At 42.7% G+C, this 19,452-nt stretch overlaps 1 protein-coding gene across 18 annotated transcripts in view; it reads right to left on the bottom strand.

Annotated features, from left to right (window-relative positions):
* NCKAP5 (NCK associated protein 5) overlaps positions 1-19,452 on the bottom strand; it is a 1,102,730-nt gene that overhangs the window by 42,032 nt on the left and 1,041,246 nt on the right. For 13 of the 18 annotated variants that reach the window (XM_082397785.1, XM_082397783.1, XM_082397787.1 and 10 more), the window contains 2 exons: positions 7,784-8,098; positions 4,809-4,951 (listed from right to left, as the gene is read on the bottom strand). In XM_082397785.1, the coding sequence (XP_082253911.1) occupies positions 4,809-4,951; positions 7,784-8,098 (458 nt within the window). Of the gene's footprint in view, positions 1-1,620; positions 1,754-4,808; positions 4,952-7,783; positions 8,099-11,368; positions 16,685-16,986; positions 18,249-19,452 lie in introns of those variants that run through there. The other 5 variants (XM_082397774.1, XM_082397782.1, XR_014246257.1 and 2 more) reach the window with 4 other exon arrangements.

The raw sequence follows: 19,452 nt of genomic DNA, 5'->3' as shown, positions 1-19,452 counted from the left end.
TCCCTCTACCACAGCCACGCTGGCCGCCCGCTGCTGCTGTCTCAAGGCAACGCGCCTCCCCCAGATATCCCCCAGGGGCTCACTCCCTCTCCTCCACCACATCTCTGCTCAGTCACCAGCTTCTCGGGGAGTCTTGTTCTGACTATTGCTCTACTTAAATTTTAACATCTGCTCCCACCCAACCACCCCTCCAGAGCAGTCCTGCTCTCCCGTCCTACCCTGCTTAACTCATCCTTTCCATATCTCCTTTCAACAAACTATATACATTTGCTAGTTTATTCTACCCATTTGTTTTACTGTCTGGCAGAGATCTTTGTCCATTTACTCACTGCTGGAACGCTAGCCCAGAGGAGGCTTTTAATCAGTATTTGTTCACTAAATGAATGGAGTTTCAGAGCCGGAGGAGCAGTTGAGGGTCAATGAGGTCAGGTTATTCACTGTGGACCCATGTTAAGTTCAGGGGAAGAGCTGGACTAGGACCTGGCCTGGCCTTAGGCGTCTTCGTGCGGAAGGACCCATGATGCTTAACGCCTTCATAGGCGTCTTCATGGGGAAGGACCCATGATGCTTAACTCTCCTTCCCCTTATCTGTCACAACCAGAGGGACGCTGACGGACCCCCGAGAGCTAACAAGGACAACAGCCTAACTAAGACACCAGGGGGGTATTCTCCACTTTCCTCTTGGTAAGCCTTTGCAGGGTTCACCCATCTGTCCTGCTTCTTTGGTGACTTGTAGGGTGCAAGCAACCAAGAGGAGACTCAGGTTCATGACTATTCTCACACACCTATCTTACCCCCACGTATCACAAAGGTCAAGACTCTTGGAAAACTGGAAACACACGTGCTTGCTAGATTACGTTTTTTTCAAAAGCAACACATCAGACTTGTTTTAAACAGGAAAGTCATAGTTTCATCACATAATTGCCAAATTAGTATTTGAGAAAAGTTGACTAGTACAAAAAGAATGATTCTCCACTGTATCATTAAAATATGTCTGATAATCCAGAGCGGATTAGAAGAAAAGCAGATCCTAGACCACATTTTGTGTTAGGGGATCATCTGTCCTCTTGTTTCTGTAAGGAAATGCCATCTGAATATATATATTTTTAAATGCCTCGGGATGATGGGTTTTCTACTGCCAATTCTCTTTCAAATAAAAATAATGTGAGAAAGTTTGAACCTCGTATAAACAGACCTGCTCATAATGGCATGGGTAACAGGTCCAGAGTTACAGAGCATGCTATGAGCAGAGAGCCTGGAAACACCCCATCCAGGGCTCACTGGATGATTTAACTTGCCGAGGTATGTAATTAAGAACAAAGTTCTCTTTATAGTCATTCCTTCATTATGGAGATAACTCCACTGGAGACTTTTTGGGAGACGCCAGACTGGAAATAAAATCCTTACAGACTGCACTGCAATGTCATGAAGATAATACCAGAAAGCAAATTGATGCATGTAGACAATCTTCCGTAAGTACCAGAAAATTAGATCTCGGGAGAGACATGGAACTAAGATGTAAAATCAAAGCGGGGTGGAGACAGAGCCCAGTGAAAGGCGTGATGGACAGCTTCCCGAGAGAGAGGAGCCCCGAATGTCCCGGGGCCCGGCGTGCATTACCTGGGGTGGTGCTCTTCATCACTTTCACTAACTTGCCCCTTCCAGCTCCAAAACCATTATTTCCATAGTCGGGGTCACTGTCACTATCACTGCCACCGCTGGCAGAGTACGCACACATTCTGGGTACCTTGTCCTAAATGAGTAATATGAGACCGTTAAGATTATTCACGCTAGTCAAAATGGGCAGACCATCCTGTGAGGATGGCTGTTGGTGTGGGCACAGAATTCCATTCCCGCTACCCCACCCCCGGTCTGCCTGCTGCATCAATCTGCCTCACGCGGAGCTGGTGCATTCTGCTCAATTACCAGAGCTGCAGATATGGACCTGCACTGAGGAAGCCATTGACCACACGCTGCCACTGTGTCCCAGTCACAGGACAGTCCCCACAGTTACCCGCTCTGCATTTTGTACGCTGTTTTTATGGGGTCTTATTTTTCTCAAGTGCCAATTAGAGCTGCTGTCCCAGGCCTAATGACTTATTTATTTAGCTGATCTCACCATTGGCTTTCAAGTATCAGAGGGTATGACAGTAATCAACCTTGGGAACAAAAGAATAAATGTTTGCCCAATACCTAATTTTATTTCAGCCCCTAAAAGGATAGGAGGCTTTAGGAAGGAACCCAATTGCTAGCCTATAGGGTTATACATATCCTCGAATCTACTAACAGTTCACAGGTCAAGGGACTTGGTCTCCCCTCTTGCTCACATGCACACATAGCCTGACCCAAGAGGAAGTCACAGGTGTGGCAATAACACCAAGTTCAGGAATTGTGGAGGTTGCTGATACCATATGGATGGTTCTTCCTGCTCTGCACACAAGTGGAATACTGATATCTAAGACTGCAACTCTTGTGTGTAGAATCAAGAGCATTTGGGGCTCTCTTTTATATGTTTGCAGACTGCCCTGTTAGAGCCGATTATTCCACACCGATCCCAGAGAGTTCAGGCACAGATGTATGGGATGCGTCTCTAAAGTCAAACCTGTTTGGGAGGGTGTCATTTGGCTGCAAATTATAAAAACACATTTTAGGATGTAAGCCCCCCTAGCTGAGGTTATAAATTCAAGCAGTTACTCATTTCCTTTATTCCTTCATTCACTTAATCATTCATCTACCCATTCAGAAGATGCTGCGCTACGCATCTTAGTACCCAGTCTGTGCTAAGTGGTGTTCTAGGTTCTGGGGGTACAGAGCTCTATACAGGAGATACTGGTGGTCCAGCAAGGATGATGTCTGTGAAGGAGGACAAGTTTACAGCAGTGGTCCCAAGGGAGCCCCATGTCTAGAGTTCCAGCAGGACGCTGGGTATGATGAGATGCAGTTTTTCATTCCTCTAGTCAACAGACACAAATGGAACCAGGCACTGTGCTTGGAACTGGAAATATAAAGCTCACTCTTACTTTAAACTTTCCTTCCCTGGCGGTCAAGGAAGCAGCGTTGTGAGTTCCAAGCCACAGTTGTGACTCTTACAAGTCAGGGCAGGATTTCCAATGGGAAAAGCTAGTGCGGGATGATGAGGAAGGGGACCCCAGAGAGGTGTGTGTGTTGGGGAATGTGAATGTTGGGTGAGGAGTGCCCTGCCATCACACATGGAGGCGACAGCTCCCTCCTGGCCAGCACTGAGTAATTCCCTTTCTCTCTCGCTCTCTTTTTCTTTTTTTTTTTCTCCTTGGAATTGCTTGAGCCCTTTGCCACTACCGCCACCTGTTGTTTCTGAACTGTTTCCCCTCCAACTCTGGATGTCTTCGAGGATTTTCTCAAGTGTTTGGTCCCCAAATCAAGCACAGAGGTCTTGAAAGAGTGCTTCTCAAAGCGGGCTCTGTGGGCCGGCAGCCTTGTCATCACCTGGGAATGCATTAGACGTGTTCGGATCTCACCCCATCTGCACCAAACAGGACACTGGCTGTGTGTGGAGAGCAGCAAGATGTGCCGCCCTCCAGGTGATTCTGATGTCTGCTCGTGCAGGGAACTACTGCTTTGGAGAAAATTGAGAAAACCCTAACACTTAAAAATTAAGTCATGATAGAATACACCGGTTTACTCCTTTCAGACCCCTGTTCTGAGCGCTGGACATGGAATTCACAGGGCTGAGTTCTAACGTCAGTGTCCCAGTAACTTGTCCTTGGGCCCTGACCATGGTCCAGCATCTCTGGAGCTGGTGTCCTCTGCTGTACATGGAGGCTGTAGGCCCAGGGGATCGCTTCGCCTACTTGTTCAGGGTACCATTTCCATACCGAGGTGCTAAAGACTGAAAGAAGCCTCCACCATTCTGGCTGTGGGGCATCTCAGATGTGGGCTAATCTGGGTATTTCGTCATCAAGGTTGGGTAGCAGCCCTAGTAGAAATAGTGATAGGGCCTCCTCATGCCGGGATTGGGAGAGCCAAGGCAGCAGAAGCAGGAAGGGTCAAGGAAGGGCCGGGAAGCTCGGGTAATTGATCCTAATGTCCTTCCTCCCACTCTTCTCACTGCAGGCACCACCAAAGACCCCGAAGTGGACCAGCCCAAGGGCAAGTTGAGAAGTCGTGAACAGGCTGAATATGGCCCAAGTAATTAGCTGGAAGAGGTAAGCGGGAGGGCGCTGAGGAGGGACTACCACATAGCTCCCAGGGAGGACCCAAGAGTCCCGGAGCCCCGAGCTCCTCCCCAGGTCCAATCACACGTCAGCAGGCCTGTGTGTTTGCCATCTCAGGGCGGATGAAGAACCCCCAGCAAAAATGATGGGGACTGAAGAGACACACGTCTCACTGACCCTGGCAAGTCATTTGACCACTCCAGGCTTTAGTTTCATCATGCCTAAAGGGAATATAATTATACCTGCTTTACTGGTTTCATAGGAGCAAGGTCAAGGTTAAAGTGATAAGATAATGAAAAAATATCATTGAATCATTCTACGTGGTGCTCTTAGGGCTTGGGAGAGGGAATGACCGTTCCACAATGTCTACTCAGGGCACAGCATCCTTACCTCAAGAGTTGGGGTGCAGATGGGTGGAATCATTTGAATTACAAGAACCCACAGTGTTACTTAATAATTCAGGAAAAAAGGGGAGCCTTGGGCCTTGGTCTTTATGCACTAATCCCACAACAAATTTGACTTAACATTAAAATCTATCACAGAAGTGGTTAAGGAAGCCATTTTTCACACTCAGGACAATTAGGTGGAGGGTGCCCTCCTGTCGACTCTCCTTACCTGGGTCTCCGCAGCAGCGCTGTCATCCCCCCAGGCTAGAAGTGGCCTGCTCGCCGCTGCCGTTGTGTTTTCAGCATATTCGAATGATGAACAAGTCTGAGGCCTTGCCTTGGCTTCACTCTGCATTTGGGAATTGATTTTTCCTAAATGAGGAAATGTATATGAAATCACAATCAGCTTTCTTCAACTCTTTACAAGTTTAGGGATGAGGGTAGGGGAGATAGCCAGAAATAATCCAAAGGGTCCAAACATGGTAACAGCTTGGTTTCCCAACATTCTGTCCCCTGCAAGTCTGTGCTAACAGAAATGTCTGCATAATTACATGTATCTCTGGAGGATGTCCACCTTGGAGACCCAAAGGCAAACTGTGCTTGGACCACTTTTCCACAAAATGTTGACAGGTTTTTCATATTAGAAAGGGTTCTGGGGCTTCCCTGGTGGTGCAGTGGTTGAGAATCTGCCTGCCAATGCAGGGGACACGGGTTCGAGCCCTGGTCTGGGAGGATCCCACATGCCGCGGAGCAACTAGGCCCGTGAGCCACAATTGCTGAGCCTGTGCTCCGCAACAAGAGAGGCTGCGATAGTGAGAGGCCTGTGCACCGCGATGAGGAGTGGCCCCCGCTTGCCCCAACTAGAGAAAGCCTTCGCACAGAAACGAAGACTCAACGCAGCCATAAATAAATAAATAAATAAATAAATAAATAAATAAATAAATAAATAAATTCATTAAAAAAAAAAAAAAAAAAAAAAGAAAGGGTTCTGTGGGCAAACTGCTTGGGAAACGCTGATCATTCCTCAAATAGTGTTATACATCAAATAACAAACAAGTTTCTGTTTTGGAGAACTTCTCGGAGCCTTCATTATGCTAATGGGGATTTTCATAATTTCCAAAGGGAGGATGTGAATTCACAGCCTTTCCCAAACATGTTTGAGCAGGGAACCCTGATTTTCCTAGGAAACTTATGAAGGTCATTTTGAATAAGGTGGTTTGCGAAAGTGCTCAGAGGCCCTTAAACATCTTGCCGGGCAGTCTCAAGCTCATATGTGCATATACCTCAGCCAAGCTTTTGTTACATCGCAGGCTCTGATTTGGTAGGTCTGGAGCGGGGTCTGAGAGCTGGCATATATGACAAGCTCCCAGGGGCTGCTCTTGGCCCACGGATTACATTGTAAGTAGCCAGGGTGCAATTAGCAGAGAATGATTAAAATGTCTCCATTACCCATAATAGCAGATTAACCTGCAGAGTGTAGTCTTTCCTCATGTCAGAAAGGAGAACTGCTGTCATTACCCTCCAGCCTCAGTGATTATCAACAGGACAGGCTGTGAGAGCCTTTCAACAGCATTTTGCTTGTAAGCAGAAGTGAAGTAATTGTATTTTCATCAGCAATGGGAGGTCTGTACAGTTCCTTCCATCTTTGATACGGGGATAAGAAAATAACCAATTCAAATGCATATATTAACCAGGAATTGACCACTCGAAACCACTTTCCTTTTGTTCCAGCTAGATCTCCATTCCTTAATGTTTAAAATGAGTAACCAATGGCCACAGAAAAGAGAAAAGCCTTGGAAAGCCAGCCCTGCCTCTGACCCGCAGTGACAACATCTTAAGGTAGACAGGAAGCTTCGGGATGGACGGCACAAAAATGTCCTGCAGTGTGTTGACCTCACTCTCTACCGTATACTACTTTTTTTTTTTACAACTCTTCACGACAATCTAATTAAGACACAAAACTAAGAAAACCGGTGCACTGAATATTAGCAGCAAGATCAGAACAATCTCCTTCCTATCCCCTTCTTATGAAGCAATTCAAGGCTTGCAGTTTCTATTCAATTTGTTATAATGACAGTGTTTAATCATGGAATCCGCTCGGCCGCCTGCCGCTGAATTGAGGTCACACATGTGAGCAGTCAGGCATGGAGCACATAATCTATAACTACAATTTCGCCCCTGAATCTCTGGAGGCTGTGTCATTAATTAACAATACATTTATTTCAAAAATAATATATGTCCCGGCCTTTTAAAATGTAGCCTTGGCTTGAAATAAGCAGAAGTTTGTGATGAAGCATTCATGGCAGTTAGTGTTACTGAATGGAGGAAGAACTCGGCCATGGGAATAACCCAGTCACATTGACTCACAGATGTTTAATGAAAAGTCTTCTTTTCTAATTTCTCAGAAGCCCATGGTATAATCTCTACTTGTGGTTGCTTTCTCATCATCAAATCATAAATGAAAGTCTTTGGAATTCTAGTTCATATGCTTATGCATGTCAATAAATGCAACATGAGGCGCACAAGTTAAAAATTATTTAGTGTCATCCTGAGCTGCAATAAATATTTTTAATCTTGAGGGAACAGTGAAAAAACTTTGACCCTTAGCCTGGCCCTATCTTTAATCATGAAAGCTTGTTTCCATTGACTGCAGCAAAGGATGGTACTTCTCAGTGGGAAGGCTCCCTCCATTTCATTGTAGTTAACAGACATTCTACTGCTAATATATCAAACTACGTTTTTTATAGCTCAACATATAAATACATTTGAACGGGATAGGAATATGTCAGAAGACATATGTTTCTGTGAGGGGGCAAACAACATTTCAGCTAAATTTATGTCTTGGGCCTAGATTGGTCTATACTCAGAGTTAAGTTTTAAAAGACAAAATCTAAAGTCTATGTTGTATGGTTTTTTCTTTATCAATTTATATATCCATCTACCTGTGCTAACGTGCTTGTTTCCTTTATGTGTGTGTACACTCCTTAAATAATACTGAGAGTAGACGATGTTTCATACTTGTTTTCTTTTTATGTTTTGGTTGAGGACATAAAGGGATTTCATGCATCTATATTTCCACTGGGCAGAGGTCACTGACTGACCCCGTGGTGGAAACCTTTTCTGCTGCCTGTTCTCCATTTTTGTCAGCAAGTGCATGATTTTAGTGAGAAAACAATCTCATTTGGAAGGTAACAGGCATTTTACCTGAGGAGGCTGGTTTGGGGAGGCGACTTTGAAGAGGTCGCAGCCCTCTGGCAGTCATGATGGGGTCGGATGTGGAATGAACAGTGGCGTTGTCTGCAGGTCCCCGGCTGTCTGCAGAGGAAGGCACTTCTCGTTCAAGGGTCTGGGCTCTTATGGAAGAAGCTGCACAAAGGGCTGGCTGGAGAGACAGGAGGGGCTCAGTGTCCTCGGGGGAGTCTGCTTGGCGTATGTACCGTCCCGTTGAGCGATTTCCTGAGTCTGGGAGTGGGAAGGTTCCAATCCCACTGTCCAGTGTCCTCATCTGGCAGTTCGTTTCTAGACAGAGTAACATAGTGAGAATTAGAGACTGCTCACATAAAAGGAGAAAAGGATCATGGGCATTTGGATCTGGTCTGGAGGAAAGGGGATATCTAGAAGGAAGAAATACTCATAAGGGTGTAGTAAATTTCCAGGGAGTGGCATGAAACAGACATTTAATTGAACATGGAAATATTCCCTTAACATAATATGAAGTAAGAAGGTTAGCCATTATGGCAGCAAGAATCACATGTACACACAAAGTACATGGTTCTCTAGAGTTATAAGAGAAAAAGAACAGTCACTGGAGACCAAAAATTATTTTTGATCACCCTTATTTCAATTGGTAATCATATGACTTCAATCAATTAGGTAACATTTATTAACTGAAATAAGATGAGTAATGAGCACACATAACAAATTGAAGTGATGTCCTAACAAAGGCAGTTGTGCATCTCTTACATGAATTATCATCCACCAGCAGTTAACTAAGTCTCTGGTCTCTCCATTTGACTGTGGGGACAGGTAATTCACATACTATAAGGGTCATCCCCAAAGGTACATCGCTTATCATGTGGGCTTCCTATGACTCAACTGCCATCTGAGGTCTTACAGAGAAGATCATAGGGCCACTTTCTGTCTTTCCATCTACCTTTATGCAACGACAAAGCTCATCAGTACTCTTTGGATTTCTTGTCATTCCCAGGGATCCCACTATTCCCTAAAACAAATCAAGTTGATTTCACCATATGTGTGACATATTCTGCCAATTACATCTCATCTTCAAAACATTTTATAGCCAAGAAAAATACAATAACTGTAAAAATTATTACATAATTAATTCCTGAAATGTGGTGTAGTTTATCTAAGCCAATGAGACAGCTTCCAAGATCTGCTTGCCACCCAAAAGTCTCCTGTTTACATGATAATATTAGAGTGAAACAGCCTTAGTAAAGTTTGTATTAGCATCTTATCAGTCTAGGACTGGGGAAGAGGCACAACTTAACACCGTGTTAGGCATGGTGGGGAATATAATAGACTATGTTGTGATCTTTGTATCAAGAGGCTCAACAGCTAGCATTTCAGTGGTGCTTGGGAGTCTGGTGTCTGCTAATAACGAATTGTGTGCGCCCTCCACATAAGATCCTTAACCCCTCAAGGTCTCAGGTTCCTTATAGAGTTTCTGTGAGAATAAAGATACGTTCACTGTGGAATCTCTTGAATTTAGAATGACCCCTAGCACACCGCAGGATAGCTGAATGAAGGAAATAATGAATGATGACATATAAACAACACTAGGTATATTTATTAGATTTCAGTAGCTATCTGACAGGTAAATAGTTTATCCTTAAGTACCTTTCTCACACAATCTCATTTGATGCTCACCAATTAGTATCTGAACTTCAGAATTTGACCATTCCCCTACCTTTCTCCTCAAAACGTCTTTGCTCTGAGTACTAGAATTCTGGGAAATTCCTAATACTAAGGTGAAAACAAAGGGGTCGGGGTGGGTACAGAGTTGGCTTTTATATGTTCTAGTAGGTTTGGTCCTTGGCTTTAGAAGCACTAGAAAGATGAAGTCCCTATCAAGAGAGAGGATTCAGTCTCCAAAGGGATATTTAGTAGGAAGATACAGATACCCTTTCTCCACTATGGTGCCATTTAACTATCTCATACGCCATCTGATCTCAAAGACTGATCATGGGCTCCAGGAGCCCTGAATCCCGTGGCTATCGTCTGAGATCTTTCCCAGAACCACAAGGGCTAAGTTTTAGTTCCATTCATTTCAGGGCCTCCACCTGGTCAGCTTTCCTCTCAACCAGCTTTCGAGATTATTCATTATCTTCTCTATTCATTTTCTCCTCAATTAAGCAGACTCAATTGCTACAAAATAGCCTTTTGGAGAAATAATCAGCTGTTTGCGTGGGAAGGCCATGCCAGAAAAGAAAGATCTTCTTATTCGGAATTTGGTGTCCTTTCTTCATGTTAGCCTAGACATACGACACTCCTCATATTTAACAATGTCCATATGTTGTACTTGGGGCAATTCTACATGTCTGAACTATTTCAGTCTCACACAGGAGTTAGTGGATCGGCATCGACCCAGTCTTCAGGGGTGGGGATCAGAGATTCATGGGATGTAACAGCTGGGTCGGTCCCTACGTGCCCCAGGCTGCCTGCCATAATAGTCTCCTCCCAGCATCTCCAGGATGCCTACCTCTGGACAAAAGAATGCTCAGCACGGCAACATCAGGGGCTCTTTTCCTTTTGTGAAAACGCATCATCCAGTTTGGCCGCTGCTAGGAGTTCACTGCTTTCTTTGTATCATCCCTTCATCTTCTCAACCTTAAAGGGTAAGAACTATCCTTGCCATTTACAAATGAGAAATCATGGCTCAAAAAGGTTAACTTGTCCAAGGCTGTATGCTGTAAATAAAGAGCTTGGATTTGAATCCAGACTTACGTAAATACAGAGACCAAGCTCTTAGCCACCAAGCTATACTGATTCTGCCAAAAAGTTCAGGTAAATCCAGAAGTGGGGTCTGCTCAGTCAGCAGCCACTGAGGCAGGCTTGTGAGCTGAGAGCGCACAGAAGGGCCCCCTGCCTCTGGCCAGTGCGCCCAGCTTCTCCTATGGAACTGGTGCTGGCCCTGAATTCCAGCTGGTTCCCATGCTTCCCATCCTGATGGGATGGAGTTAACAGTTGGCATTCCCGGCATCTGCACGGTTCCCGAGAACCACAATTGTCTGGTACCTCTTCCCCCATCCTCTTGGATCGCATCTGCAGACTTCCATGCCAGGGTTTTTCTGGCACTTATCTCATCTCTCTGGCCCTGGTGATAGGCATTGTCTACAAGGGCAGTATTTTTTTGGCTTTGTCTAATAACTCTCTCTCCCATAGGTATTTTATGAGTTAATCCAGTCCCTTCAAATGGAGACTCAAAAAGCAAAGTAGGATTCTTGGCAACCTTTTCAGTGATTTTTCTGGGGAAAGGCCCCAGACACTAAAGCCCATGTATGTTGGCCTGGCCTGTAACGCGAGGCAGGAAATAGGGCAGGGAGAAATCTGGGGCAGGAAGAAAGATAAAGGAAGTCTAGCTCTGGTGCCCATCTGAGGACACCAGCATTTTTTGGTATCTGTCCCTTTATACTATTTTCTTTTCCCTTCTTTCCCTCCACAATATTGCCATAATCAGAAGCTATAAAACAGGACTTCTGGTAACCCTGAGTTCTTTGATCCTCTAAGAATTGTGTGCACTGACATTAAACGCAGAAATCACCTGTTATTAAAGCCACCTTTTTATTTCTAAAAATTACAGATGCCAAATGCAGTGAATTTGAAGGACTCATTTGTAGTACCTATGAAATGAGGTATGGACAGTCAAGAACTCAGACACCATATGCCAAGTTTCCCCCTCAAGCAAATTTCTCCAGAATGCATAAACCTTTGGAAATAGAGTTTATACTGAAAATGCTGACACCTTCTTTATGTAGTTTCTTTAAGGCACTCACAGTTCATAAAAATATTGTAATCTGAAAAAGTATTAGATATTGTACTTTTGAAGTCAGTTTTTTTTCCTCAGGGGATTATAAGAACTCACAAAATAATTGAATGGCCGTGATAAAAATAAAGCTCAAAGGGACAAGCCAGCCTTGCATCCAGAATGAGTTGACTCAGTTCTGACCTCACAACACGTTTAGGTTCACGCTGTGGCTGTGAGAACAGCTGTCAACAGGGCCTTGCTAATGAGTTCAAGGGCTGGATCACTAGATGGACCAGCGGGTTTCATTCTCTCAAGGTCACTAATGACTCCTCCTACCCTGATGACTGCTCCTCATCCCATTTGCCTTCTGTCTCTTAAGGTAAGTTCTCTCACTTATCACCACCAACAAGCCCCAGATGTTTCACGGGATGACTTACAGCAGGGCTTCCCAGTCCTTTTAAAGTTCTGGCACACATAGGAAATACACACATACAGGTCACTGAGGAACACACCAGCTGCCCCGGGACCCCCGGCTACCTGAGAGCTGAGGGCTCAACATCTCAGCACACCTGGGGTCCGTTCAGGGCACGTCAGCAAGGTAGGGGATCTCTTCCTTACAGAATGGATTCGGGACCTTCTTTTCCTGTCACCTTGGATGCATTATCTTGCATACCTCCAGCAGGAAAGGAGATGGACAGCTTTGTAGTCTGTTAGCAGCTGACAGGAGAATTTTTAGGTCCTTCTTTTTTGGAAAGAACGTTCAGAGTGTTTGTGTTAGGAATACTGTCTGGCCTCAAAGCTTCAGTAAAGAGGGATTTAATAGGTGCCTGAGAGGGGGGATGAGTCAGCGGGGGGTGAGTTGCCAAGAAGGGGGACGTTCTGCGTGGGATGGTGGCAGAGAAGACATTTTGGAGAAACAAGTCAACCAGGGGTTTTTCAACTGTTAACTTAGGATGTGCAGTACAAAATCCCCACTCAGCTCATCAGCGAGCTTCAGCCCTCTCCTCCTGGACCAGGTGCCCCAGCAGGTGGCTTTAGTTTCCTCATATGAAAATTAGATTATATAACCTCCATCACAGGGGCGCTCTAAGGACTAGAAACATAGCACATCATAAACATAGCACGAGGCCTGGAACAGGTACATAGCTATTATTCAGAAAATGGCAGCAATTCTCAAAATAAGTGTTATTAGACTGCTAGCAGCCTGGGGGCAGATTGGGTTTTATCCATCTCCTCAGAATTCCCATGTAAGCCTGTTCCTGACTCTACATCGCCTTTATTCTACAGAACGGCAATTATATGCTAATAGAGCTGATGATAACGAAAGGCCGAGAGAGTGCCTGATTTATTCGCCATCACCCACGCGCAGCACAGAGCCTGACACATAGTTAGCACGGAGTGTAATGAAAAAATAGGTGGATGAAATAAGCTCTCATCTTTAGGAAATTCTTCCTGAAATTAAATTGAATATGAACTTTTCCTTTTGAAATCCCAATCTGCTGTTTTTTTGTTCTCACTTCAGCAACCAGAGAAAACAGCTGACTTCCTTTTTCTGTGCAGCTATATTTCTCATACAGCCAGACTTCAGTAATTCAGATAGCCAGGGGGATAAGATCATTCAGAATTATTGAATATTTGAAAGACAGATTTCTTAATACTTCCAAGCCCTTAGAGCAAGGGTCAGTGACTAAGACGAAGGATAGTGCGGGGAATGTGGCTTTAGTATCCGCCTCAGCCCCCGCCCCTACCTCAAAGCATCACTGGGCTGGAAGGTCCCAGGTCTGGCCTCATTCCTCCTGCCCTCATCCTCAGGGAGTGTAGATGCCAAGCTGAGTGCCGGCATCACACTTAACATCAGCATGCATAGTTAGCACAGAGGCAAGTTCCTGGGAGCCATTTGTAGCGAACAGATGAGATTACTCAGCAACTTCTTCTATGTGTTTACACAAAACAGTGAGGTTTTTCTCTTTTAAAACAATTTGTTCTCTTAATTGGCTTCTTCTTGCGTCTTCCAAATTTGTTTTACACTATTCCTTTACATTGTAACACTATATTTAAAAATAGCTGCAAAGGGAAAAGCTTATTTCCAGCACTGTTTCAGTTAATATAAATTTCCAAGTTAGTGCAATCTGTATTAGCACGGATTTTGAGTGTTTGGGAAAGGCCACTAACTCATTTTTTCCTCAGTCTTCTACAGATTAAAGTATCTCAACTGTTTTTTCACAGATCCTATCTCACAAATCTTTAATTGCTTGAATGTATAAACCAAAACTCTTGGTATTATTAATGTATCTGTCCATAGAGATTATTATATAGGACAGGCTTAAGCAAACCCGACTTGAGTTCCAAGTTAGTCTAAATATTCAGAAGAATGAAGCGAAAAGACAATAGGCTTCAGAGTGGGAAAGCCTAGGCTTGATGATCTGCTTGGCTACCTGCTGGCTGTGTCACAACAAGGGAATTTTTAAACGATCCTGACATCATATAATCATAGCTCATTGGTAATAATGCTCGTTACAAAGTAGGTACTCTGTAAGTTTCCAGAAGGGGTTGTCAAGGAGAGGTGAGGGCCCCTGCAGGTACGTAATACACACACTGTCTGGAATTGAAGACAGACCAAACTTTCACCTTTGTGGTCAGTGCTCTACTGCAGCACCTGGGCACATTTCACTAAACAACTGCCCCGGTTATTTCCTAAGCAAGGGCCATGTGGCAACCATTTCCTTGGGGGTTACTTGATCACATTGTTAATGAATGATTATAAACATGGAGCAAAGTACTTGGAGTTGGTTGCAAGCTGCCTCATGTATAGAAAAGATGGAGTCCATTTTCCCAAGAAATCCATTTTGGAATAGGCACCGGAAAGGCTTTTTAAAAAGCTTAAGCAAATGATGTTTACCAATTATCCTTTGTTCACAGACTTGCTACGTTCTCAGGGAATATTCCCAAATTAGTAAGCTCTGATTTTCAGTCTATCCTAAAAGGTTACACTTGCTTCTGTGCAATGATCTACACTCTCTTATATATTCAAACTACTTCATTAATCACTATTTTTTTTCCCCCTCTTCCACACTCGTAAGTCCTAGGAAAATGGAAAACTTTAAAACCCAAGCGCAGTTTTACTTTGAGAACTTTAATCATACCTACAAAGTTTCAGCCAAACAAAATTTCAAATTGTGTTGAATGAGGACTCAACACAATTCACCAGCCAGAAAGAGCAACTCATGGGTGTTTAATAGTAATACCGTATTACTAACTGGCATACTTTCCTATAATGCAATTGGTCATGTAAATGAGTCTTTGTATGAGTTCTCTCCAGGTTCCTAAACATCTTAAGCTATGTGTGGTATTGGCAATAGAAACTTAACTACAGATGGGAGAACAGATCTCTTTATTTGCACATCCTTCTCTTCAGCTGTATGGCTGAAATAAGCTAAGAAAAACTAAGTCTGTTGCCAAAGCCACATCAATTAAATGTAGGTTATTCATTCTAAGTTTACCCTGTGGTTTTGTTAAAGTAGTCCAAAATGACTATATTGGCTATTTATTCACAAACATCGGGTAACTTTTGACTGTGGCATTAAGATGACCTTCTGGAAGAGTAAATTCAATTTGATGGCTTCAGAATGCATGTAAATACTCAGCTTCTAAGTTCAAACTGGATTTAAGCTTTCTGAGATTTGAAAAATATATAGGAGAATGTAAATTTATTTTCTAACCCTTGTGTTCTCTTTGACATAAAGGAAGACTGGAACTTTGGGGGTCTGGTACACTGGTACATAGGGAATAAATATGAGAAAAAATGAAGGGAGCTAATATGACAAAAATTTTTAAAAAGAAAAAAGCAGATCATAAAACTCCTTTGTCAAGGTGAAGGACAAGTTATTTAAACCAATATAAAAGACATGTCACCTCAGACTGGGTTGGTATCCTGTGAACCCAATATTCTGTCTGACAGTGGTAGCACCACATAAAATATTGCAGTGGGATGTGACTCAAGGATATAGACTGGAAAAGGTCAGAAATGTGTTCCAAATGCCCATGCAGACCACGAATTAATAGAAATCCTCCTTAAATTTATGTAATTATTCATCTGGTATAAACCCTGAGAAAAAAATTCCTTAGGTTCGCTATAATACGTGCTTCGTCTTGCGACTGACACTAAGACAACCTCTTCAAAGGTCTGGGGGATGGCTCTTGGTCTAGTATTCTGAGATTGGTTATGCAACTTTCCAAACCCTTCCTGATTTTACAAATTTTAATAATTATCTCTAGACTCTTATTCTTCTAGACTGAAAAATCTTGAGATCTTCACATAACTCCTTCGTGTCTTGCTATGCTACTATGCCTGTCTTGTAAAACAGTGGTGAGATTTGTACGTGATATTTACTGTGATATATAAGAGTAGGCTAACGTGATCACTACAGTTTACAAACCAGTATTTGCTTGACTTGGTCAGCTGGTCTAGGAACAGACTTGGATCCCAGATTGCTACATCTTGTTTTGGGAGTCACCACTTCCAGGTCAAAGTCCTTGTTTATGAGAATACAACATAGATTCCTCCCAATTCCTCACAGAGTGATGATTACCACTTAAACACTTTCCTATCCATATGTCAAGTCTTGTCCTCCTCAGATATTTTTCTAACTGAAAAAAAAAAGCCCTTAATTTTATTAGCAAAACTTTCTAGAGTACCATAAAAATGTAGAACCACTATGGTTCCAGCCCTGATCTGTGTCCGTCATTTTGCTAATTGAAGAAATGCCAATTTATCTCTCCCTTTTGTTTCCTGTTATCCCTGCTCATTCTATATCCATGACAAAATTGCTCTAGCCTCAACTTTTTCTCCCCAGTCTAATGATAATCTAGCTATTTGCTTGTATCTTCTTTTAATCCACTTTTGGGCTGGTGCTTATGAAAGGCATATTAAAGGTCTAAACAAATGATGTTTACTGATTCTCCTTGGTTCACACACTTATTACATTCTCAGATCAGATTCCCAAATTAGTAAGTCACAATTTCCCCTTAGAGAAGATACAGCATATTTATCCTAAAAGGTTGTCCTTGTATCTGTTCGATGATCTACCCTCTCTCTTAGCTTCACTCCATCTCTGTCTGTCCTGCCAAAAGGAAGTGAAAAGTTGAACAATTATCTGGTGAATCTGATAGACACAGATGGCTATTACGGGTAAATCTGTCTCTCTAAATCTCTAAAATTCCATATCGGGTTTGCTGAATTATATGGACAACTGCCTCTGCTCTCCATTTTACCTGCCTGGATAATATCTGCTTTGATAAGGCAAGTGAGCGAAGGGAGGAAAGAAAATAAACTGGAGGTAAGCTGCTGCAGGAAGAGAGTCAAAACAGCTTTCCTTGGTAGGAAGCATATAAAAACAGAGAAGCATGAGGAGATTCAGATCTATCAATTTAGCAACACACAAAAAATTTATTAAAGATGTTTACAAGAGGTAAAGCATCCTATGTATTATTAAATTTATTCATTTTATTTATTTTTGGCTGCTTTGGTTCTTCGTTGCTGCGTGGCTTTCTCTAGTTGCGGCGAGCAGGGGCTACTCTTTGTTGTGGTGCATGGGCTTCTCATTGCGGTGGCTTCTCTTGTTGTGGAGCATGGGCTCTAGGCATGTGGGCTTCAGTAGTTGTGGCACACGGGCTCAGTAGTTGTGGCACGCAGGCTCAATAGTTGTGGCACATGGGCTTGGTTGCTCCGCAGCATGTGGGATCTTCCAGGGCCAGGGCTCAAACCCATATCCCCTGCATTGGCAGGTGGATTCTTAACCACTGCGCCACCAGGGAAGTCCTCCTATGTATTATTAACCTATTTTATGTATTTATTTATTTATTTTAAAAAAATTACTTATTTTATTTATTTATTTTTGGCTGCGTTGGGTCTTTGTTGCTGGATGTGGGCTTTCTCCAGTTGTGGTGAGCAGGGCGCGGGCTTTCTCTAGTCGCGGCGAGCTGGGGTTACTCTTCATTGCAGTGTGCGGGCTTCTCACTGCAGTGGCTTCTCTTGTTGCGGAGCATGGGCTCTAGGCACGTGGGCTTCAGTAGTTGTGGCATGTGGGCTCAGTAGTTGTGGCTCGTGGGCTCTAGAGTGCAGGCTCAGTAGCTGTAGTGCACAGGCTTAGTTGCTCTGCGGCATGTGGGATCCTCCCGGACCAGGGCTCGAACCCGTGTCCCCTGCATTGGCAGGAGGATTCTTAACCACTGCACCACCAGGGAAGTCCCTAACCTATTTTTTTTAATTAAAATTTTATATACTCTAAAATTACAAATTACTTTAGTTTTCTTTTATTACTGTAATTATAGATATTTAATAAAAGACCCCAGAAAGATAAGAATTTAAAGCTCATAGATGTTTTTCTCCATTTGTCTCTATATTTATTCAATGTTAATGATTTTTCAAATTGTATGCGGAAAGGAAAAAAGCTTAAGTCTTCACACCCTGAAACTTTAACTTCACACTTTAACATGCCTTACTTGCTTGGTTCAGGATTTTAATTAATATAAGTTAATCTATTTTAAGTGGATATTCAAGGATCATTTATTTTTCTTTTATGTGACTGTAGCTGAAATGTGGGTGAAGAGAAGGCTGAAGTAGATATGAGCCTATCTTTCCATTTCAGCTGCCACTCTCCACTCTCCAATATTCCATGGTTGTTTCTACAGGAAGATAATAAAGGAGTAATGAAATCCAACAGACCAAAGGATATGAATATGGGCAAAAATATAGAGAGACATTTGCTTCTGTCCATTAATGATTAACTGTAACAGGAACAACATATAATGTTAAACACTGTTTTCAGCAACATAAAACTTGATCTCTGACTCAAGGAAAACAAATGAAGCGAGCTCTATAATCTCTGTAGCCAACTGCCCGGTGATGGTTTCCAGACTGAAACACTGAGAGAAGAAACATGAACAGAGTCTGGAGGGCCTGCTGAATTCAAGCAGAGGTAAACACAGGCATGTCGGTGGGGTGGGGAAGGGGCTGTCTAGGCAGCTAGAGCTTGCAGGGCTATGTATTGCAAAGAAATGATAACAGCAGAGGTTTCGCTCTAGTCTTCTGCTGTGTATTAACCTGAACATCCATGAGGTGAAATGCATGAGGTCAGAGAAGCAATGACTATGAAGCAGTAGGTTGAATCATTTCTTGAGCTCACATAAGGCTGAAAATAGTTTATGTTTCCACCATCCAGAGAGGATAGGCCTCCCCAAACATGGACCACATGGCACAGTCCTAAGAAGGGTCAAGCCATAGTCGTGAGGATAAATTATTCCCAGAAAAAAGGTTCCCTTGAATTTGTCTTAACAAAACGTAAAAGGAAGCCTTGAAAAATGAAACTAATTTGCAAGTAACTTAAATGCACCTCAAAATAAAGAACAACAGTCTTTACAGGAATACAATGAAATCTAGTACTCAACAATGTAAAGTTTACAATCTCTGGCATCCAATTAAAAATCACCACCAGGCATGAAAAGAAGCAGGAAAATATGATCCATATTCAAGAGAGAAATTAATCAATAGAAACAGACACAGTAATGAGAGATAATGAAATTAAACAAGAACTTAAAAATACTGTCGATGTCACAACTATGTACAAAGATATAAAGTAAAATTTGAAGATAATTTGGAAATAATAAAATAATAAAAATACACAAATGGAAATTGTAGACAGGAAAAACTATATTTAAATTTAAAAATACACTATACAGAATTAATAGCAGATTAGCAGAGCTATTAGATATAGCAGGAAGAAAGAGCAGTGAATTTTTAAACATTACAAAATAAATTATCCAAAATAAAACGCATAGAGAAAAAAGACTTAAAGAAATAGACCATCAGTGACCTGGATGTCAATATGAA

This window comes from Balaenoptera borealis, assembly GCF_965194805.1.
Source record: "Balaenoptera borealis genome assembly, chromosome: 6".
NCBI classification, from domain to species: domain Eukaryota; kingdom Metazoa; phylum Chordata; class Mammalia; order Artiodactyla; family Balaenopteridae; genus Balaenoptera; species Balaenoptera borealis.
This window is presented reverse-complemented; position numbering and strand designations above follow the sequence as displayed.